At 38.5% G+C, this 23,875-nt stretch overlaps 1 protein-coding gene across 14 annotated transcripts in view; it reads right to left on the bottom strand.

Moving 5' to 3' along the window:
* Positions 1-23,875, bottom strand: part of ptprk (protein tyrosine phosphatase receptor type K) — a 196,429-nt gene that overhangs the window by 83,897 nt on the left and 88,657 nt on the right. For all 14 annotated transcript variants that reach the window (XM_061987114.2, XM_061987103.2, XM_061987101.2 and 11 more), the window contains 3 exons: positions 21,303-21,384; positions 18,865-18,980; positions 17,045-17,219 (listed from right to left, as the gene is read on the bottom strand). In XM_061987114.2, the coding sequence (XP_061843098.1) occupies positions 17,045-17,219; positions 18,865-18,980; positions 21,303-21,384 (373 nt within the window). The remainder of the gene's footprint in view (positions 1-17,044; positions 17,220-18,864; positions 18,981-21,302; positions 21,385-23,875) is intronic.

The following is a 23,875-nucleotide window of genomic DNA, read 5'->3' as shown; positions in this document are numbered from 1 at the left end:
AAGTAGATTTTGTTTTTTCCTAATTATTGTAACAAGTTAAGAAGTTTTGTGATATCAAACTGAGTGCATGCACTACAGGGGTAGTGACAGTCTGTGTGCATGTCGGCAGGGCGGCTGTTAAATGAGGACAGATCAGCGAGTTGTTTTGACTTTGTTATTCAGTAGAACGTTTTGTTACATTATGTTTGATATACAATACTTTATGTACTTTATATTGTATCATCAAAGTGTACAAACCTTTAGTAAAAGATGGACTTTTGTCAAGGCGGGAACCCAATGTTTACATTGTTTCTTATGAAAAAACTTTTCTGTTTACGAACTAATTAAGTTCCTAAATTAAGGTTGCACTGTAATTCAAAATGTTGACATGGCTCATTTGAATTGTGATGCATCGTGATCAGCATTGCCAATTGATAAAGAGGTAGGGCTGGACGCTTATGGCAAAAATAATACTTACGAGACGATTAATCATTGATTTAAAAGAATCAATATTCTACCACCAAAACTCAACTTTAAATATACAGTACCGGTAGTTGAAAAAAAAGGATATAAATTAGTAATGAATAAACCACAAGAAGTAAAATAATAGTAATAACAATAAAATTATATAAAATGTAGCAATTTAAAAACAATAACATTTAGATTTTCTGTTTTATTTGTTTTTACTTCCTTTTTTTTACCTTTTACACTTAAAGTGTGCTTTTGTATCCAATACAATTTAATAAAATGTATGTTGACTAAATGTAAGAATCTTCATATTTATTGGTGCAATACTTCTTTAAACAATTTTGACCAGTATTATGCACAATACATCTGTAAATGGTATCAGTAAGGGCTTTAAGTAAAATATGATTGTGTCAGGTACTTTTTCCAAACCTTTATTTTGTTAGCGCAGTCAGACCAAATGTGGCACACCACGCTATTATTGTGAAGGGAGGAAGTGTGCTGTGCTGTTGTTCTCAGCTTGACGGGAAAGAAGACAATTTGAGGCTGTAAAAAAAAAAAAAGGCGCCTCTCAAGTTGCGACTGCTGTTGTACATTAATGTTACAATCTATGATGTCGTTCACGAGCAGATGAGATGTATTGCGGGTGCATGGATTGTTCTTGCGAGCTTTAAAGTTAATGTCCCAACTAATAGTCACACACACACACACACCATCCCCATGTCCACCCCCTGGGAGGTGAGGGGAGCGCTGGTCACGCTCAGGTATCATTTTGGTGATTTAACGCCCAATTCCAAACCTTGATGCTAGCTTCCAAGTTTAGTCGTCGTTTCAAGTAACCGTCTCCACATTGTTTAGTTCAGGACAGGGCGGTTGCGGATATTATTTTCCCAAACCAAATTTTCATTCTCCTTATTGACAACATTTCACTTAAATGTATGTCAATTTCCCTGATATTCCGCGTTTAACAGCGGATTTTGTTTTTCGGCCAATTGTGTGACTCAGTCTGCGGAAAAGTAAACGCGGAAAACATTTACCTTACTTTTTTTATTGAGTTTAGTGATTATTGGTTAGGCATACTCGCACTGTGTCAACCATGGTAACATCATGGTAATATCCCAAACTTCTAGTAGACGTGCTCTTTTTGTCCACTCATTCGCTCCTCACCTCATCACAAACTCCGGAATTTGCATGCATGTTGCGCTGCTCATTAATCGTTTTTTCCCCCAATTATTATATTTTCATAATCGTGAGAAGCCATAATCAAAATCAAAATTCGATTAACTGTCCAACCCTATATGGAGGTATTATAAATGTATCAAATATTTGCTTGTGAACGGAGATGAATGTGAATATCCATCGTACAGTAGCCATACATCAAAATTGACAAGGGACCTTCGATCTGAAGTGTGAATGCCTAATTGCAGGCAAATACACCATATACTCTTAATACACACTGAATAAAACCACGCTGCATTTTATTTATAAAGTCAATTTCAGATGTCAGCTTGTAGATGTTTTATGTATTAGCTCCTTTTGCGTGTGTAGCTGCATTGAATTATAATGATCATAACATTAAAGCAACTTTTTGAAGCCGCATCTCTTCAAAAGACTTTTCCACCTAAGCAGAAGACGCCGCGAGGCCTTTGTTGGGGCGCGGCTATGAAAAAATGCCTACAACAGTTGCGGATTTGATCACCCTGTTAAATATATGGCGGTAAACTAAAAACACTTACACTCTGTGGCCTTTTCATTAGGCACACCTGCATTATCCAATACCGGGCTTCTCAACTATTTTCTGTTACGTCCCTCCACAGGAAGAAGAAAAAAACCCTAAACTATAAATAGTATAATTTCTCTATAGAAATTGTTGAAAGGACACGCCTACATAACATTGTATCATTTATTTGTTGTTGTGTTAAAGACTGAAAAAAGAAGTGAACAATTATGTTGAAAATTAGTTCTAGACGGAAAAGGGATAGGTTAAAAATAAGATGTGCTTCTTCCTTTGCCTTTTCGGGCATGTTAGAATATGAAACTAACGGTATACATGTTTGAAGCACATCACTATATTTTTATTTTATTTTCATTATTCTTTTTTTTCTCTCTTCTTTTTTGTTATTAAACAATACAATGAACAATTATTAGCATTAAAAAAACAAAAATGAAAAAAATATAGATCAACTAATAACGATGAATAACTATCATTGTTTGTCTGTAACAGACCATATTTAAAGTGCATCAATTTGCCAGAAATTAAAAAATAAATCAAATCCCTCTTTAAACGACTGTAAAATCCGGACTATAAGCCGGTACTTTTTTCCTAGATTTTGAGCCCTATATGGATTTTTTTCCCACAAATGCCCATAATGTTTTGTGTTCAATAGTTTGCATTAAACCCAAGCAGAGGACTGAAATGGTGTGTTATTGTGTCTTTTGGACAAGTTTGCTCACAGCAGGTATTGCGAGTTGACAATGTACTTTTTTCAATTATCACTCCAAGCAATGTTTTTAAGTTTCACAGTTTAACTAAAACAATTCTTACTTTTTAAACCGTCCCATGTGTGATGTCTGTAGGAGTATTTTCATGCATATTTGTACGTGCTATAGTGATGTAACAAAGCTAGCGTCGTTAGCATTAGCTACTGTGCTAAGACGTTTAAGAGTGTCTGTATTAGTATTATTAACTCACAATGACATTCTTTTTGTATTGTTTCAGTTTAACAAATTCCTCAGTAAATTTATCAAAACATCACCGTGGAGTTATTGAGTCTGTTTAGCTGATTGGAGAGCTAGCTTCCGCAGCTAGTGGATCCATGACGATGACTTCTGTTTTGTTTGATCAGCCCTTTTACTGCCGTGTTACAGACATCGTTTTGTAACAAATAAGGCATCTAATTAAATATTTACAAAATCTTTCTGTGTAAATAACTCATTTCACAACGTATATATATATATATACCGTATTTTTCGGAGTATATATACACACCGTATTTTTCGGAGTATAAGTCGCACCGGCCGAAAATGCATAATAAAGAAGGAAAAAAACATATATAAGTCGCATTTTTGGGGGAAATGTATTTGATAAAACCCAACACCAAGAATAGACATTTGAAAGTAAATGTAAAATAAATAAAGAATAGTGAACAACAGGCTGAATAAGTGTACGTTATATGAGGCATAAATAACCAACTGAGAACATGCCTGGTATGTTAACGTAACATATTATGGTAAGAGTCATTCAAATAACTATAACATATAGAACATGCTATACGTTTACCAAACAATCTGTCAATCCTAATCGCTAAATCCCATGAAATCTTATACGTCTAGTCTCTTACGTGAATGAGCTAAATAATATTATTTGATATTTTACGGTAATGTGTTAATAATTTCACACATAAGTCGCCCCTGAGTATAAGTCGCACCCGCGGCCAAACTTTGAAAAAAACTGCGACTTATAGTCCGAACAATACGGTATATATATATATATATATATGCAGCTAATAGTCCAGTCTGGCTAATATATGGGGGAAAAAAATCCTTTAAAATTTTTGGTGGGTGTGGCTTATATCCCAGTGTGCTCTATAGTCCGGAAAGTACAGTAAAAACATTTATTGACCGACTTAAACCATTTGATCCTGAAAAATAAAATAAAAATAACAATTTAACAAAGAAATCAAATGGATCGGCAATATTACCGGTAACTCAGAAGCACAATGTATAAAACACTAACCTACAAAAAAAAAAAAAAATTCAATTTGTGCTGAATGTGTACTGATCTAATGTCATGTAACAATTCCAAAATCATGCAACATTTCAGATAGGTATTTATCATTTTATACAATTATTACTCTTATTGAATGGATGTGTTGGTTCATGGCTAATATGAAATCCATTCAATGTACGATAAAGACAAACCCACAGAAATATTTACTGTAATAAAGACCCGCAGACACACATGCATTTCGTCCTCTGTAAATCAAATAGATTCCATCGGTCTCCCCCAATGTCTTTACTTTCATTATAAGCACAGAAAAATGTGATGTTCTGCAGCCTTATCATGAGAAAGTCGTATCTAAATTGTGTGCGCGTGGGTTTATTGTTGCAGCACTACTTTTAATAACATTGTGCACTGCCATCGCTTTTTCTGTCTCCATGTTTGTTTGCATCGTAGTGCCTTTGAGTGTGCGGCTTGTCAGGGAGAAATGTGTCTTTTTCGGCAACACATGAAACACTGTAGCTTGACAGTGCGCAGGCTTGAATCCCGATAATGAATGTTGAAATGGCTTCAGAAAAAGCGGTGACGTCAACAACGTGTCAGCTAGCGACGGCGTCAAATAAAAGCAACATGATGATTGGAAAATAAATAAAAACTAAGCGCCCTTTCGTCTTCTGGCAGCGTGTGTGTTTATCTGAATTGTTTGTTCCTTATAAACATGGGGAATATCTTAAACATAAATAATCAACATCAAAATAAAACGCATGTAAGTGGGTCATCATGGGACTCCGGAGAAAACAGTGCTGAAAGTAGGCTTTCTTGTTTTTTTTGACATTTGTACAGTTGACCTAAAAACCTAGAAAATCATCAATAGTGTTGTGATGAGACGGATTTGTTGTTGTCATCGTCTTTTCTATTATTAATTGAGTGCGAGTCCCTTTTTAGGGTCACATGGAAATGGAAATAAGTAAAACACTGGCATAATGTCATGAAGAGTGGGAAGGGGATTCGTATGGCCCCATTTGTTACGGTTTACCTGACACACGAAACGTGACAAATTGGGGGGGATGGGGGGGGGGGGGGGGGTGCACTAGCCACTTTAGCCGGCATACGGCAGTAGAGGGTTGAATATCAAATTTTTCCTTTCTAAAACCAACACAATATGTAGATTTGTTTTTGTTTAACCATTATGGCTCCCGTCAAAGTTGATCTATGTTAAAGGTACCGGGGAACCGAAATGGTCTCCGTCATAAAAGTTTTAAAAGATTCAACACAACACTTAAATCTCTAGACCACCATTAAATTTATCTGTTGATATAAAGTGTGGGCAGCACGGTGGAAGAGGGGTTAGTGCATCTGCCTCACAATACAAAGGTCCTGAGTAGTCTAGGGTTCAATCCCGGGCTCGGGATCTTTCTGTGTGGAGTTTGCATGTTCTCCCCGTGACTGCGTGGGTTCCCTCCGGGTACTCCGGCTTCCTCCCACCTCCAAAGACATGCACCTGGGGATAAGTTGATTGGCAACACTAAATGGTCCCTAGTGTGTGAATGTGAGTGTGAATGTTGTCTGTCTATCTGTGTTGGCCCTGCGATGAGGTGGCGACTTGTCCCGGGTGTACCCCGCCTTCCGCCCAATTGTAGCTGAGATAGGCTCCAGCGCCCCCCGCGACCCCGAAGGGAATAAGCGGTAGAAAATAGGAGGATGGATGGATGGATATAAAGTGTTATTTTTAATGTTTTATACCTTTTTTGTCAAAGAAAACCATGTTTTAATGTGGGGAAAAACCCGAAAATATGCAATATTCCCCCCCAAAAATTTTGAAAAAGGAATATTTGAGTTTAAGTAATTGGACTTTTAAATAGGACAAAAATTGATAACATTAATTTTGATTCATTGTTATTTTAGCAATGAAGTTTAAAAAACAACAGCACGCTAAAAGGTCTTGCGGATCCAAAACGGCCCACTAATAAATGTTAAAAATAAGTCCTCTAGAGTATGAGGAGCGTTCATATGGCTCCATTGGTCGCGGTTTGCCTGACACATGAAACGTGACAAATTTAGCCGACAGCCTGTTGAATATTTAAATTATTCCCTTTTAAAAACAACACAATACGTAAAATGTTTTGCTTAACCCCTCAAGGTTGATGAATGTTAAAGGTACCGGGGAACCCATCATGAAAGTTTCAAAAGTAAGATATATATATTCTTATATGTAAATATTATTTTGTTTTTTTTAACTTTCAACAATTAAATTTTTAGACCACCTTCAGATCTATCTGTTGATATAAAGTGTTTTTTTTTAATGTTTTATGCTTTTTTTGGCAAAAAAAGTTTTTACGGCAAAAACCCTCCACAAAAATGCAATATTTTCGCAAAAAAATATTTCAAAGTGGAATATTTGAGGTGAAGTAATTGGACTCTTAAACAGATCAATATTTGATTAATTATTATAATTTGAGCAATGAAAAAGCACACGCTAAAAGGTCTTGGGGATCCAAAAAGGCCCACTCATAAAAAAAGTCATATACAGTAGGAAGGGGATTCATATGGCCTCATTGGTCACAGTTTAACTGACACATGAAACGTGACGAATAGGGGGGTTGCACTATCCACTTCAGGTGCCAGACGGCAGTAGAGTGTTGAATATCTTAAAATGTGTTTTGTGGCTATTCCAACTTTGACTACAGCGCCAGTTGCATTTTCAGCAGACTGCATTGCCAAATAATTCACCCCCCACCTTCCTCTCACGTGAGATCCACCCAGGTATGGGGCCATATGAATCCCTTCCCGACTTTACGGTGGGTAATGTTGCATTTCTACCTAATTCCTGTGAGAATCCTGCATGTGACTGAAGCATTAAGGAGCGGTACTATCCAGGACTACTGTACATGCAGTGCGCTTAAACAACAGGTAGCATCTGCGAGCAGATAATACTGTATCATCTCTTTCTCTCTCTTACTTATCAGGTCGGCAGTGCGTTCTTCACTCAGGCTTTAAGTGCAAGATGAGGCAAAAACTAACCCAGATCAACTGTATGGGTTAATTATGACACAAAACAGGGATAATTCTGTGATTGTCGAAGAGAAAGAAAAGACACTGGCAAGTACAGTAGGGAAGGGATTCATGTGGCGTTATTCCAGGGTGGATCTCATCTGAAAGTAAGGGGGGGGGGGGCCTAAATCATTTTACAATGCTGTCTGCTGAAAATTATGGAAAGTGCCACTCTAAAATAGCAACTGATGCTGTGGCCAAAGTGGGAATTGCCTTTAAGATATTCAACATTCTACTGCTAACTGGTGGCTAAAGTGGATAGTGCACACCCCAAATCTGTCATGTTTCATGTGTCAGGTAAAACGTGACAAATAGGGCCATATAAATCCCCTTCCTACTGTGGTCAGTCTTTTCTTCTCTATCCTTTACATGTAAATTATGGCCCCCTTTGTCACTGATTCGTACTTCCCTAACTCTTATTTCTTCAATTAGTGTTACTTAATTCCTTATTCCTTTCCTTTTCTTATGATTTACCAACTGCATTCCCTTTACAGAATTTGAAAGAAAAAAGGAAATATTAGAAAAAGAAAGTAATCAGCAAAAAAAGAGCGACAAATTGCAAAGAAAAAAGTAAACTGAATGAGAAAAAGAAATGCGAGAAGAAATTAAGGGCAAAGGAAGGGCAAGACTTACGGAGAAAATAAAAAACAAATAGTGTTGGTGACCAAAGCCCAGTAGGCATCGCCGTCCAACGTCAGCAACCTTGTCAATAAAGTTTAGTTTTCCACAAAGCACAGCTGACATCGCTATGGAAGCCCTGGAGGACATTTGACCTGCACAACAAGCCAGGACGTACGTGCGTGAGGCAGTGTTTTGCGCCACTATCAAGATTCTCTCCACTTTGGAAGCACCTGGAGCTCCAGCTGTCACTATCACTTGGACGAGTAAGTACCTTTAAGATGAAGCGAGTAAAAACAACATTTCAGAAGTGTTCCATTACAGGTTTAACACAGTCGTATGGATTCAAGCGTGTTTGTGTGCACGCGTGTGTGTGTGTGTGTGTGTGTGTGTGTGTGTGTGTGTGTGTGTGTGTGTGTGTGTGTGTGTGTGTGTGTGTGTGTGTGACAGTAATATTGCGGGATCTTTTTAGGCCATGGGTTGTCTATAATGCAAGCTGGCATTGCGGTAAGTGTGTACGTGTGTTTGCATGTGTGTGTGTGTTTGCATGTGTGTGTGTGTCATGATGATGTGCTCTGTCACTGTGGGGACCAGAGGGCAAGACTTTCTGAGCTGCATTCCCACCAAACATCTACTGACAAACACTGACGCTATCTACTGACATATTACTTTATACTTTATTATTAGTTGGTATCACACACACACACACACACACACACACACACACACACACACACACACACACACACACACACACACACACACACACACACACACACACACACACACACACACACACACACACACACACACACACGTTGATACACTTCAATCAAAAGTTTTAAGGCAATATTGTAAAAAATATATATAAGACAATAAAATGAGGAACTACGGGTAGCATCAATGTCTTCACAGGAGTATTAGGAGCTACACTAAAAATAAAACCTTTAGGTTTAAAGAGATAAACTGCCAAGTAGCAACAAAACCTTTTTTCGCACAAAATTATTTTTTTTCCTCGTAGTATTCTAATTTTTTCTTGTAGCAACAGAACTTTTTTTTTTTTTGCATAAAATCAGTTTTATTCTTGTAGTATTCCACCTTTTTTATCTTAGTATTACAACTTTTTCTTGTAGCAACATAACCTTTTTTGCATTAAATAACAGTTTTAGTCCTTATACCAATTTGACTTTTTCCTTGTAGCATACTACATTTTTCTTGTAGCAACAACCTTTTTTCGCAACATTTTGACTTTTTTATCAGAGCACTACTTTTTGTTGAAGCAACTGAACCTTTTTGCATAAAATTACAGTTTCATTTTCATAACTGTAATTTTATGCAAAAAGGTTCAGTTGCTTCAACCTTTTGGACTACTACAAGGAAAAATTTAGACTGTTTCATTTTCATAACAGTCTAAATTTTTCCTTGTGGTAGTCCAGCTTTTTCTTGTAAGAGGACCTTTTTTCGCATTAAAATTACAGGTTTTTTTTGCAACATTCCAACTTTTTCCTCACAGTATTACTACTTTTTGATGAAGCAACTGAACCTTTCTTTTTTTGCATAAAATTACAGTTTCATTCTTGTAACATTTTGACTTTTTCCTTGTAGTAGTCCAACTTTGTCTTGTAAGAGGACCTTTTTTCATATAAAAGGACGCATTTATTCTCGTAGCATTCCAACTTTTCTTGTTGCGACATAACCTTTTTTCACATAAAATTAGTTTCGATTCACATAACATTTACTTTTTCCTCGTAGCATTACTAGTTTTTGTTGTAGCAACAGAAACTTTTTTTGCACAAAATTAGTTTCATCCTCATAAAATCCCAACTTTTTCCTCAAAGCATTCCAACTGTATCTTGTAGCAACAGAACCTTTTTTTGCATACATTTACAGTTTCATTCTCCAAACATTCCGTAATTTTTCTTGTCGGAAATTGTCTTTTTCCTGTAACACAACAACTTTTATGAGTATGTTCCAGTATAACTTCATGTATTTACAAAACTAACAACTATATTAAATACGACTTTAGTTTCATAACAGCATGAATTTACACTGTGACTTTTTTAAAACTAGAATATACAATATTCTTATTATTTATATTATTATTTTGTATATTACGACTTTTATCGCAACAGTGTGCCTTTGTCCGACTTTTTGACCAAAAATGTATTCAGATATATTGTCATAGTATACAAAATTTTTCTTTAAAGGGGAACATTATCACCATTTCAGAAGGGTTAAAACCATTAAAAATCAGTTCCCAGTGGCTTATTTTATTTTTCGAAGTTTTTTTCAAAATTTTACCCATCACACAATATCCCTAAAAAAAGCTTCAAAGTGCCTGATTTTAACCATCGTTATATACACCCGTCCATTTTCCTGTGACGTCACACAGTGATGCCAACACAAACAAACATGGCGAATAGAACAGCAAGGTATAGCGACATTAGCTCGGATTCAGACTCGGATTTCAGCTCCGAGAGCGAATAATAGAAAGGCGTTTAATTCGCCAAAATTCACCCATTTATAGTTCGGAAATCGGTTAAAAAAATATATGGTCTTTTTTCTGCAACATCAAGGTATATATTGACGCTTACATAGGTCTGGTGATAATGTTCCCCTTTAAACAGTATAATTTTGTCATATATTTTTGTTATTCGCATTGCAATTGTATTTTATTTCTAACAGCCTAATCCTTTGTACCCCTCAGTCAAATTTACAATTGTCTCACTTTTAATAATCCAAAAGATTTCCAAAATTAGAATAGTCAGTCAAAGAAGCACTGTTTGTATTTTCGGGGACAAAGCAAGCAATGCATAATAATAGGCATTTTGTAGCCAAATGAAAACAAATAATCGATGAATAGATAGAAGCCTGTCAACATGTTTGTCATTCTTCCCGCCTGTGAAGGAGAAAAACATCTCCAAGCGTGATCTAGCAATCCCAAGTCAAGTCTCACATCACGCACTTGTGCTTGTAAAAAATGTCTTCTCTGCTCTGATCTTGACAGGCCCAGCACACACAGGGGGGTGCGTTAATGGCACATCTCTGTCATCTACATAAATATCAATGGACTGGGCCCGCATGTACCTGCTTGCAGGCAATCTCACATCACCCGGTGGACCACTTTCAGCCTTGGAAAATGAATCCCGGATCAATGTCCCCCTGCAGAACATGTTTTATGCATCCAAGTCATATCTGGGAATGCACCTGCATTTTTTTTCTTGTGTTTTATCAGATTAGCATGGACACATTTCAATTCCTTCCGCTGATTTCACAACGGGATATACATTTAAATATTGGATGAATATTTATATGCAAAAAAAGCCAAGAGTAATAAGCACAGCAGTAATGCAGCTTAGTTTCGTCCATACTGTATACTGTCCTGCATACATATTAAAATCCATGCATATTTTTAGAGAGGTATAATATAAATATATATATGTTCAATATTTCTTTGATTTCCCTCCGCTTCTCATCTTGATAGTTCTAATAAATAAACATGAAGTGGCTCCCCTTGCACATTCATGCGAGCTGCCATCATTCCTTCATTGTGATGATACTTTTTTTCACATTCAGAAGGGATTAATATTCATTTTATGCCTATATCCCACAGCGCTGAGAAAACATCTTTCACATATTGGAAAAACACCTTGATTTGAAGCATACAATGCACTTAAATAGGGTCTGCAGAGCTCTTGGTGTATTTTCCTCATCCACACTGGTGGCATTCATGATTGGACAACTGTCTCCTGCTGTGACAGGAACACCTATTTATTTTTTTTACTGCTTTCACATATTATTAAAGAAAACAGGATATGGAACTCGGGAAAACGGGAAATAAATCAGTCTAAATTGCCATTTTTTGTGGGAAAACAACATTTTTCCATGTCCAATAAAGACCAAAAGTACTCCCACAGTGAAATAGCCAAATTTTATATACAAATGTACACCAAAGAATATCGAATACATACTATTCAGACAACAAGGAAGTCTTGTAAATATAGATTCAAATCATCATATGTCCCTTTTTGCTTGAAATAAGACTGGAATTAGTCCATAAAGTCAGGGAAATTGCAGGAGTACAGCAGTAAGGTGTCCCGCTTGGCTAAGGGGCATGGTCTATATGACGGCATACAATTTGCATAATTGACAATGATGCATTTATTTTCTCTAAAATGGCTAACAAAATACATTAAAATAAATCAGTGTTTAAGGAATTACTACTAACATATATTTTTCCATTGTTGCTGTTTATTGTACAATGTAACACAGGCCGTATGCCAGTAGCTGCTGCCCGTCTTTCAAGAAGGGAAAGCTCATTTTCAGCTACTCTCTAAACACAAGTACAGTCTCCAGTAAAAGTTAAAAGATGCTGGATTTTACAAAGAGAACGTCACTTACAGAATTGTAAAATTATCCATATCTATGCGGAACAACGGAATTAAACGAGAAAAAAACGCTCTGGCAGAGGTCACAATTCAAGACCGCTGAGAATCACGTATAATATATATATATATATATATATATATATATATATGTATGACATGCACCTGGGGATAGGCTGATTGGCAACACTAAATTGGCCCGAGTGTGTGAATGCGAGTGTGAATGTTGTCTGTCTATCTGTGTTGGCCCTGCGATGAGGTGGCGACTTGTCCAGGGTGTACCCCGCCTTCTGCCCGAATGCAGCTGAGATAGGCTCCAGCACCCCCCGCGACCCCGAAAAAGGAAAAGCGGTAGAAAATGGATAGATGGATAATATACACACACACAAACATGCATACACATTCACATGATTTTTTTTTTTAACTTAGACCCTTATTTGTAAGTTGTGGAGGCTTTTATTTTGCCGTGGCGTCGCGTCATGATTAATTACATGTCGGGGAAACCCTGAGCAGTTTACAAGTGATGGGACCAACAAATGGGTTAAAGCATGAATGCTTAGTGAGAGCGTCAGGAGAGCGGGGCTGGGGGGCGTTTATGCCCAACGCAGTGCAAATGGCCTGGAGAGAGTAAGGTTCGCCAGTTTATATTCAAAGTGTTCGCTTCGGTGTCGGTTTCACATTTCTTCCTTCGCTTCCAAATGATATGCAGAAGAATAAATATGAGACCGTTCCTCTGTTTACATATTCACACATTGTGCGGAGTCTGATATGGGTGTATTCTCTGGATAATGAGCTGACTATTTACATGTAACATTTTCCTCACCCGCTCTCTATGTCTATTCTACCCACCACCCGCCTTTCTGTCACTCTCGTATCATTCTTTTCAGAATCTCACTCGCCTTTACCCTGAGTGTCTCTCTCTCTCTCTCCCTGGGAGATGATTTGAATATGTGAGCTATTCAATGTGAATGAATAAAGAATCTCATCACAAACACACATTGGTGACACCTTATTAACCACATGTCAACTGCACATGACAGATGAAGTACACACACACACACACACACACACACACACACACACACACACACACACACACACACACACACACACACACACACACACACACACACACACACACACACACACACACACACACACACACACACACACACACACAGTGTCTTATATTGGTTCTATGACAGTTTCATGTGACATGTAAGGAAATAAGTTGAGAAATGTCTTATAGGCAGATTTAGCGTATTAAGTTTGCGAGAGTTATCACATTTGGCATTCACCATTTTTTTCCCCTTTAATTTCATCTTGATGACTAAGTGTTCATATATTTTCATTAAGTTTTGCCCAATTTTGTTTTGGAATGTTTAACATTCACATACAGTATCTGCAGGAATTGGTAGGTTACAAGCGGCTAAATTGGACTTTTCTTTTTTTATTGGGATGGGAGAGTATTTGAATGTTCTGAACTCTTGTGTCGATTTAATTGTCTCTCAGCTCCTGATACTGTAAACTAATCTACTGCTTTACCAGCACCTGGACTCATTACAAGTAGTGATGGGTCAAAGTATACTGAAGCATCGATGTGTGTCACTTTAAGAAAAGAAAAAAAAAACGTGACAAACTGTGTTTATCAGGAAGTGCTTCTTTCGACTCACAAGTGACAGTTTGTCCAAAATAAAGTCGTAGAAGGAGTTTCCGTCTCCATTGATCTGAATGGAGCCAAGAAAAAGGAAACATTCCGACGTATTGATCAAAATAGGGTGCCTGTTCACTATTTGGCTCCCTGATCAGAGTTCCTTTCCGCATACCGTATTTTTCGGACTATAAGTCGCAGTTTTTTTCATAGTTTGGCCGGGCTCCAGTGCGACTTATATGTTTTTTTCCTTTTTTATTGTGCATTTTCGGCAGGTGCGACTTATACTCCGAAAAATATGGTACCTATTCAAAACACTGCATTAGTGCAGTGTCAATACAGCTAGTGAGTGTGCCATACACTCACTAAGGCATCATTTACCCATCACTAGTTGCAAGTATTACAGTCATGTATCCTTAATTTTCTGCTTATCCATGGTCGACTTAGTTCTTCTCAAATGTGCTATTTGTAGCCATTATTCCGGACTTCCTCATTTTGATAAAAACATGTATTTTTCAGTATCAAATGGTTCAAGTCAGTCGAAATAAATTGTTTTAAATAAAGATAAAACATTTCTTATTTTAGGCAAATGTATGCACTTAAAATGTTTTCTTTTAGACTAAAAAATAATGTAAGGTGATCTATATTTTTATTTTTTGTTTCCTTTAATGTTAAAAATACAATGGTAGGTAGAGGTGTTTCATAGCTAAATGATCCTGATTATAGTTGTGGCAAGAGGGGGGTTTGGGGGTGGGGTGAGGGCAGGTGGAGGGGATGTTTACTTCTTCTGAGGGGGCAGGGCGTGACAGAAAATAATTGAGAAGCATTGGCTTAGCCTTAGGGCAATAAGCCTCAGCAGAGAAACCAGGCTCTCTCTGGCTACTATGTCCAGCTCCTCCTGGGGGGATCCTGAGAACTTCCCAGGCCAGTTGAGACACAATCTCGCCAACATGCCTTGGATCTCCCCTGAAGCCTTTTTGCCGCTCGGACGTGTCCTCCCCAGGGAGGGTTTCTGAGTGGTCTTCTGCCAAAATGCCCAAGCCACCTCATCCGGCTCCTCTCAATGTGGAGGAGTTCTTCCTGGATGACGGAGCTTATCAACCTGCCTTTAAATGAGACCCCAGCCACCGTACAGAGAAAACTCATACTCGCGATCTCCTTTCAGTCAGTACTTAAAGCTCATAAAAATAGGTTAGGGTAGGAATGTTGATCAACTGGTTTATTAATCTTTTCGGCTCAGCTCACTTTAAGAATCGATACAGACGCCACATCACCGTAGAAGTTGCACCAATCCGCCGGTTGATCTCACCAGCCCTCTTTCCCTCATTTCTGAACAAGACCCAAGATATGTCTCCGGATGTTCTCATGCATCCAGATCATTGTATTCTCAGGGCATTCACTCCATCACAACTGGACTTTTTGGTTGAGCAGTCTTCACTAGTTCATGTTCATAGGCTAGCCAAAATGACGCAAGATACACTATATTGCCAAAAGTATTTGGCCACCCATCCAAATGATCAGAATCAGGTGTCCTAATCACTTGGCCCGGCTTCAGGTGTAAAAAAATCTAGCACTTAGGCAAGGAGACCGTTTCTACAAACATTTGTGAAAGAATGGGCCGCTCTCAGGGGCTCAGTGATTTTCAGCATGGAACTGTCATAGGATGCAACCTGTGCACCAAATCTAGTCGTGATATTTCGTCGCTCCTAAATATTCCAAAGTCAACTGTCGGCTTTATTATAATAAAATGGAAGAGTTTGGGAACAACAGCAACACAGCCACAAAGTGGTATGCCACATAAACTGACAGAGAGGGTCAGCGGATGCTGAAGCGCATAGTGGAAAGAGGTCGCCAACTTTCTTCACAGTCAGTTGCTACAGAGCTCCAAACTTCATGTGACCTTCCAATTAGCCCACGTACAGTACGCAGAGCGCTTCATGGAATGGGTTTCCATGGCCGAGCACCTAAGCCATACATCGGCAAGTCCAGTGCAAAGCGTGGGATGCAGTGGTGTAAAGCACGTCGCCACTGGACTCCATTGCAGTGGAGACGCGTTCTCTGGAGTGATGACTCACGCTTTTCCATCTGGCAATCTGATGGACGAGTCTGGGTTTGGAGGTTGCCAGGAGAACGGTACATTTCAGACTACATTGTGCCAAGTGTGAAATTTGGTGGAAGAGGAATTATGGTGTGGGGTTGTTTTTCAGGAGTTGGGCTTGGCCCCCTAGTTCCAGTGAAAGGAACTTTGAATGCTCCAGGATACCAAAACATGTTAGACAATTCTATGCTCTCAACCTTGTGGGAACAGTTTGGAGCGGGCCCCTTCCTCTTCCAACATGACTGTGCACCAGTGCACAAAGCAAGGTCCATAAAGACATGGATGACAGAGTCTGGTGTGGATGAACTTGAGTGGCCTGCACAGAGTCTTGACCTGAACCCGATAGAACACCTTTGGGATGAATTAGAACGAAGACTGAGAGCCAGGCCTTCTCGACCAACATCAGTGTGTGACCTCACCAATGCGCTTTTGGAAGAATGGTAGAAAATTCCTATAAACACACTCCGTAGCCTTGTGGACAGCCTTCCTAAAAGAGTTGAAGCTGTAATAGCTGCAAAAGGTGGACCGACATCATATTGAACCCTATGGGTTAGGAATGGGATGGCACTTCAAGTTCATATGTGAGTCAAGGCAGGTGGCCAAATACTTTTGGCAATATAGTGTACTTGAACTCCATACTTTGGGGCAGGATCAAATCTCTGACCCGGATATGGCACTCAACAATCAACACATAATTGACCCACGGTAGGGAAGGGATTCATGTAGCCCATTTCCTGGGTGGATCTCGCGTGAGAGGAAGGTAGGGAGTGAATCATCTTACAATGCTGTCTGCTGAAAATGATGGAAAGTGCCACTCTACATAGCAACTGACGCTGTGGTCAAAATTGGAATTGCCACCAAACACATTTTAAGATGTTCAACACAAGAAATGGGGCCATATGAATCCCCTTCCTACTCTACCTTTTTATCGATTATATTGCCTATTTCGCCCTGTTGTCTCATCTTATTTCAGATTCCCTTTCAAAGCCTAATCATCCAGAGTTCGCCGCAAACGAAAATTAGGTTTTGTCTGTATGATTTCAGACTGCAAACATACATTTTCAGCAAGCCCTCACCTCTGACAATAAGGCCGGCAAAGTTGGACACCCCGGAGCCGCGCTCAGACTGGGTGACGCAGCGATACAGATCTTGATCCTGGTTAGTGACTTGGTTGAGATGGAATGAGGCGGAGAATCGCCGATGGTTGATGTTTTTCCTCTGAGACACGGGAATATCTTCTCCGTTTCTCCTCTGTTGAACAGACGTAGAAGGGGGGGTTAACTGTCTTGCTTAAGGTCTACAGCGCGCGCGCACACACGCGCACACACACACACACACACACACACACACACACACACACACACACACACACACACACACACACACACACACACACACACACACACACACACACACACACACACACACACACACACACACACACACACACACACACACACACACACACACACACACACACACACACACACACACACACACACACTTTTATCTATCGTATCTCACTGACAGCAGGTTTGAAGGTCATGACTACAATAGAGCTGTAATGAAATCAGCAGCTATTAAACTGTTAATCGTGTTAGCTGCCAGAATGTATGGGGTGTGTGTATGTGTGGTTTTACCTGGTATATTCAGTACGTGTAATATAACGTGTTTATGGTGAATAACTAGTGAATGCTTTTCATTCATATACAATACCTATCAACTAACATGGGTGCATTCATCTGCCAGGTTTCAAGGGGAACTTCACTTTTTCCAATTTTGTCTATCATTCACAATCCTTATGTGAGACAAGAACGTGTACGTTTTCTTTTTTTATGCATTTTAAAAACGCTAGCGAAAGTCAGCAAACAACGTTTTATATACACCCTGTAAGTATATTTGTAATGTATAAACAGACACATTTATAATAACATATTTACACATTTTGATCATTTTAAGCATTCAGCCGCACATTCATTTTACAGATGCATCACAACATTTGCTTTTCCTTAACAACAACACTAGTAATCATGGCAGACTTTCATTAGAGACAACAAAGGATACTTTGGGACATATTATGATCCAGAACCTTATATTTGTTAACCTGAATATAAGGAGGATGAGAAGCTGAGTGACAAGCAGATCCAGCTTTAGTGAAACAATCATGTAGCAGTATTGCTAAGTGCTGGACAAGAAATACAAACTACAATATACTAAAACAATCACTTATTGTACAATGTCTGCTCTCACTGTTTAGATTACTCATAAGAATTAACCAAAATTCTCATGCAGGTTAAAAAAAAAGGTGCTACAAACAAGCGTCTTTTAGTGTCTTTCTCAAGAGTTGGATGTCAAAATTGACCAACTTCTCGGTTTATGGCAGCAACATTCTATTATACAAATGAGAGGCATGGCTTATAATCTAGAATTAAATTTCACCAACTCAGAGGCGATGCACCAGCTCACCGGCTCAATATGTCAGCATAAGATAGTTACAGCTCTCTGTAATCACTGCGCGCTAAAGTAGTCTTTTAACGTTAGGGCTTATAACAACAATATCGCTAACACTTGGTTAATGTTCAGGTCACGACATGTAAATGGAGTATTGTTGGCAGTGTTCGGATGTTTTTAGAGGGCTTAATGGCCGCAATAGACGCAATAACGCCATGACTCTCATTACCCATTATCTGTAGCTGACTTTTGCTAGCGTTTATTTACAAGTTAGAATGCATGAAAAAAAGAAAACGCATGTACTTGTTTTACATAAGGATTGGGTGATTCCACAAAAAGTGCAGTTCCCCTTTAAGAGGCAATACATTTTGTTTCAATACATTGGGTGTGTTAAGTCACTGTACGGATGTTTCAAGCACTTTAGTGTGTGTGTGTGTGTCTTTACCTGGAGCCAGAGTTTATTGTTGGATGTATCTCGTCCGGTGGCGATGCACTGAAAAGTGGCGTTCTGACCAGCGTTCACCTCCACATCCCCAAGACGCAGGAAATGAGGGGATTTATCTGAAGAAAATAAACAGATTTATAGGAATATGCACCTGGTGGTAACGTTTATAGTAGGGATGGAACGTTATGAAAAATGTAATGTCAGGGTTTTGGTGACCAAAATTACCACGGTTATCATCATGGCATTGTTGACTGTGCTCAAAAAGTACTTGTACACACTTATGACCAAGCTTTATTTGAAAAGAATAAAACAATTTAAATAGCCACACAATATAATTTCTTGGAAGAAGAAATATGTTATATATTAATATTTTTCTGGCCACTTAAGAGCCATATTATTTTTAGTTGAGTGTTTGTATATGTTTATCTTCAACCGTTTCAATTTGTAAAAGTTTTAGTGTTTTTTCCAATGATAAAGAAAAAAACTTGTGTTGTGTGCGTCACGTCCGTTTTTTTGCTTTGAGTATCGATCTTGCACGTCAAAAGTTAGTCCAAGACTGGCCCTCAATGTCCTTCCCAACTTGAATACGCTGGACCAATATTCGCACCGTGCACACGCTTCCTTATATATCGCGTCGGCCAATGAGGAAGCTCCTTCGTGGGCTCTGCTCACCTCTCCTTTCTCTAAATCCTGTGATTGGATCTGGAGGGGTTGACCACCACGAAGACAAATTATTTTGTCTTCCGGGGTTTTATTTACCAATATTCTTAATTAAAAGGCACAGATAGCACGCAGCACGATTTTTTCAGAAATTATTACTGTTACTTTAAACTGTATGATGTTTTTTCATTAAAGCTTTAATGGAGAAAGATCTTAATGTCTCCTGTTTGCATGTTATCCAGCGCTAGCTTAGGTCTGTAGGTTTAGCGGTATAGCTCGGTTGGTAGAGCAGCCGTGCCAGCAACTTGAGGGTTCCAGGTTCGATCCCCGCTTCCGCCATCCTAGTCACTGCCGTTGTGTCCTTGGGCAAGACACTTTACCCACCTGCTCCCAGTGCCACCCACACTGGTTTAAATGTAACTTAGATATTGGGTTTCACTATGTAAAGCGCTTTGAGTCACTAGAGAAAAATGGCTATATAAATATACTTCACTTCACTTATCAATCACGGTTTTACAATCATTTTATTTATTTATACTTGGGAAGTTTTACCGCGATTCATCATTATACCGTTTATCGTTACATCCCGATTACAGTTTATACCCGTGTGCATTCAATGGGAATAACCCCTATTTTGGGACGGACATTTTGTAACCCGCAGCGATATGTTGTCCATTACTACGATTAGATTTTAGAGGAGTCAGATGAAGCTAAATCCAAACGTTGCCACTGGGTGCTAACATCACTGTCGCAATGTCACAGCTTCCAACACTTAAACACAACGCTAAGGTATGGAATAAGCCTTCTCGACCCTCGAAGAGGCAGCGTGGCTATTTTTATTCCAGGGATGTGATTGCAATCATAGATAGCAGCTGAAAACACACACGCAGTGAAAGAAGCGCACACACAAACCTGTGTATCCACAAATGCAGCTGTGAGAATGAATGCTTCCACTGTGGAAGTTATACTTGCCGCTTTCTATTCAGTTTCTCCTCTCTTAACATTCAGACCCACTTCCAGGTCACTTAACTAATCTCAGACATTTTTGACAACTTCTAATTGGGATGTATGCATCGTAGCTTTATGACTTAAAATCAATAGAACCTATCAGTAGTCAGACCAGGCTAAAAAAAAAAGTGGCACTGCTGCTACTAGATGGACGTCCAAACATGGATTTAATTGCTTTCATTGCGGTATGTTTGCATCCTCCAGACGCCTGTCCACGGGCTTCAGATGAACTCGCACGCGCCAGAGTTTCAGGAAGAGGCCTCTGGCGGTGCGGAAACACGGAGGAGAGAAAGGGCTTTGGAACGTAACGTGAATTTAAAAAGGATCGCAACCCTCATCACTTTGCTGTCAGCGCAAGACAAGACAGCTACTGTTCACTGCGCGCGCGCGTGTGTGTGTGTGTGTGTTGTGTGAGTGTGGGTCTGTTTGAAAGAGAAAGAGAGCTGAGTGGTCAGAATCTCCTCTCTCCATGACTGACCTAATACCGTTTCATTTCCCGCTTCGCTCTCTCCGACCCCGCCCCCCCCCCCGTTTCTCTCTTCTCCCATCTCACACTCTTTGCTTCTGTTTTAGTTATCTCGTTTACCTACTACAACTTGTCCCTTCCCCCCCCCCCGCCCCCCCATCTTTGAGTCACCTTCTCGTCATTACCACTTATCTGTCCAGTCAACTGCAACAAAAACCATCCGCGGTTCGGTCTAATTAGTGGCCAGAGCTATAAGCGCCTACTCAGCGAACTAGGACTAATTGCTGGAATGCTAATGACTCACCGCATGGGTAGCTGAGCACCTGAATGTCATCTATAACGATGAAGCCGGTTTTCCTGTCCGAAATATCCGCTTCAAATATAACCTGAGGAGAAAAAAAACAGGGTTAGGCTTTTACTACACAACATAGAAGTCAAAGCAATTGAGCTTTAAACACAGACTAAGTCGTACAGTGGTACCTTAACTTACAACCCCGATTTACGAACACCTTTATTTGCAGACTTTTTGATTTACGAACTTTTAGGTGGGGCCAAATATGCCTCCGTGTACGAATGCGTCATTCGTTCATTTTGTATCCCGCCTGCAGGCAAAAAGAAGGGCACAGCATTTTTGAGGAGGCAGAGCCCTCCCCGTCACTTGCTGCGCAGTACACTACCAGTCACTACGAGGGATGTAAATCGCTTTGTGATGGACGATTTGATTCACATCTCCATACATGGGCTACGATGCAGTTCAAAAACGATTAATTTATAAAACAGAACGATTTGATGCAAATTTAGTGTTTGAACAATTCGATACAATTTGTTTTAGTGTATGAACGATTCAATAAAATTTTATTTAGTGTATGAGCAATTCAATACGATTCAATTTAGTGTATGAAAAATTTGATATGATTCGATTTAGTGTATGAAAAATTCGATTCGATTTAGTGTATGAACGATTCGATTTAGTGTGTGAACGATTCGATACGATTCGATTTAGTGTATGAAAGATTCAACACGATTCGATTTAGTGTATGAACGATTCGATTTAGTGTATGAACAATTCAATAAGATTCGATTTGGTGTATGAACAATTTGATACGATTCGATTTAGTATATGAACGATTCAATAAAATTCTAACTAGTGTATGAACAATTCGATACGATTCAATTCGATACAATTCAATTTAGTGTATGAACGATTCAATAAAATTCAATTTAGTGTATGAACAACTCAATACGATTCGATTTAGTGTATGAACAATTCGATAAAATTAAATTTGGTGTATTAACAATTCGATACGATTAAATTTAGTGTATGAACAATTCAATACTATTCAATTTAATGTACGAATAATTTGATACGATTCAATTTGGTATATGAACGATTTGATTTAGTGTATAAACGATTCAATACGATTTGATTTAGTGTATGAACAATTCGATACGATTCGCTTTAATGTATGAACGATTCAATAAAATACTAATTAGTGTATGAACGATTTGATATGATTAAATTTAGTGTACGAACGATTCAATAACATTCAAATTAATGTATGAACAATTTGATACAATTCGATTTAGTGTATTAACAATTCGATCCGATTCAATTTAGTGTATGAACGATTCAATAAAATTCAATTTAGTGTATAAACAATTCGATACGATTCGATTGTGTATGAACAATTCAAAACGATTCAATTTAGTGTATGAACGATTCAATTAATGTATGAACGATTTGATATGATTCAATTTAGTGTATGAACGATTCAATAAAATTCTATCTAGTGTATGAACGATTTGATACGATTTAGTATATGAACAATTCAATACAATTCTATCTAGTGTATGAACGATTTGAAGTGATTCAATTCAGTGTATGAACGAGTCAATAAAATTCAATTTAGTGCATGAACAATTTGATACGATTCGATTTAGTGTATGAGTCATTAAAATTCAATTTAGTATATGAATGATTCGATGCAATTCAATTTAGTGTATGAACAATTCGATAAGATTGGATTTAGTGTACAAATGATTCACTAAAATTCTATTTAGTGTATGAACAATTCGATACGATTGGATTTAGTGTATGAACAATTCGATACGATTGGATTTAGTGTATGAACAATTCAATAAAATTCTATGTAGTGTATGAATGCTTTGATATGATTCAATTTAGTGTATGAACGATTCATAAAAAATTCAATTTCGTGTATGAACAATTCGATGTGATTCAATTTAGTGTATGAAGGATTAAATCCTATAGTTAACATTTGTTGATGGACACATTCTTTTTACACCACAATAGAACAAAAGCATTACTTCCTGTGCATACACTACTTATGTTAGAGGATAATTAGTTAGGACCTTGGCACCAAGCGCTCAGACTAGATCTGTCCAAGCTAAGTCTATGAGCATGAACTGATGAAAACCGCTTGGATGAGAGGCCAAACGCTTGGATGAGAGGCCAAACGCCCTCCCAAACAACTGATCAGTAACAATAATCTGATGAATCAGAACACCCATACGCACATTTATTCATCTTCAAAAAACAAAACAAAAAAAAATCTATAAAAAGTACCATGCTCTCGGTATTTAAAATTTTTCAAAACACAACATACATCCCCAAAGATGTTAAAGTAAAAATGCAAACATGTAACATGTCAAATTTTTTTTTTCCATGAGTCAAGTCAAGTCAGTGTCGTCACACACGCCTAAGGGTTGAAGCCAATGGCTTGACTGAGGGGCAGGACTTACGGGACAAAGACGGGAAGTGACGTGTGTTGTAAGGGTAAAAGGTTGTTGGAGATTGAGTATGGCGTCACACTAGTGCCAAAAATCCAAGCGCGACACCCTTTTGCGCGCGCGTGG

Source organism: Nerophis lumbriciformis, linkage group LG26 (assembly GCF_033978685.3).
Source record: "Nerophis lumbriciformis linkage group LG26, RoL_Nlum_v2.1, whole genome shotgun sequence".
Classification (NCBI taxonomy): Eukaryota; Metazoa; Chordata; class Actinopteri; order Syngnathiformes; family Syngnathidae; genus Nerophis; species Nerophis lumbriciformis.
The sequence above is the reverse complement of the archived record's forward strand: the minus strand, read 5'-3'. Positions and strand labels throughout refer to the sequence as shown.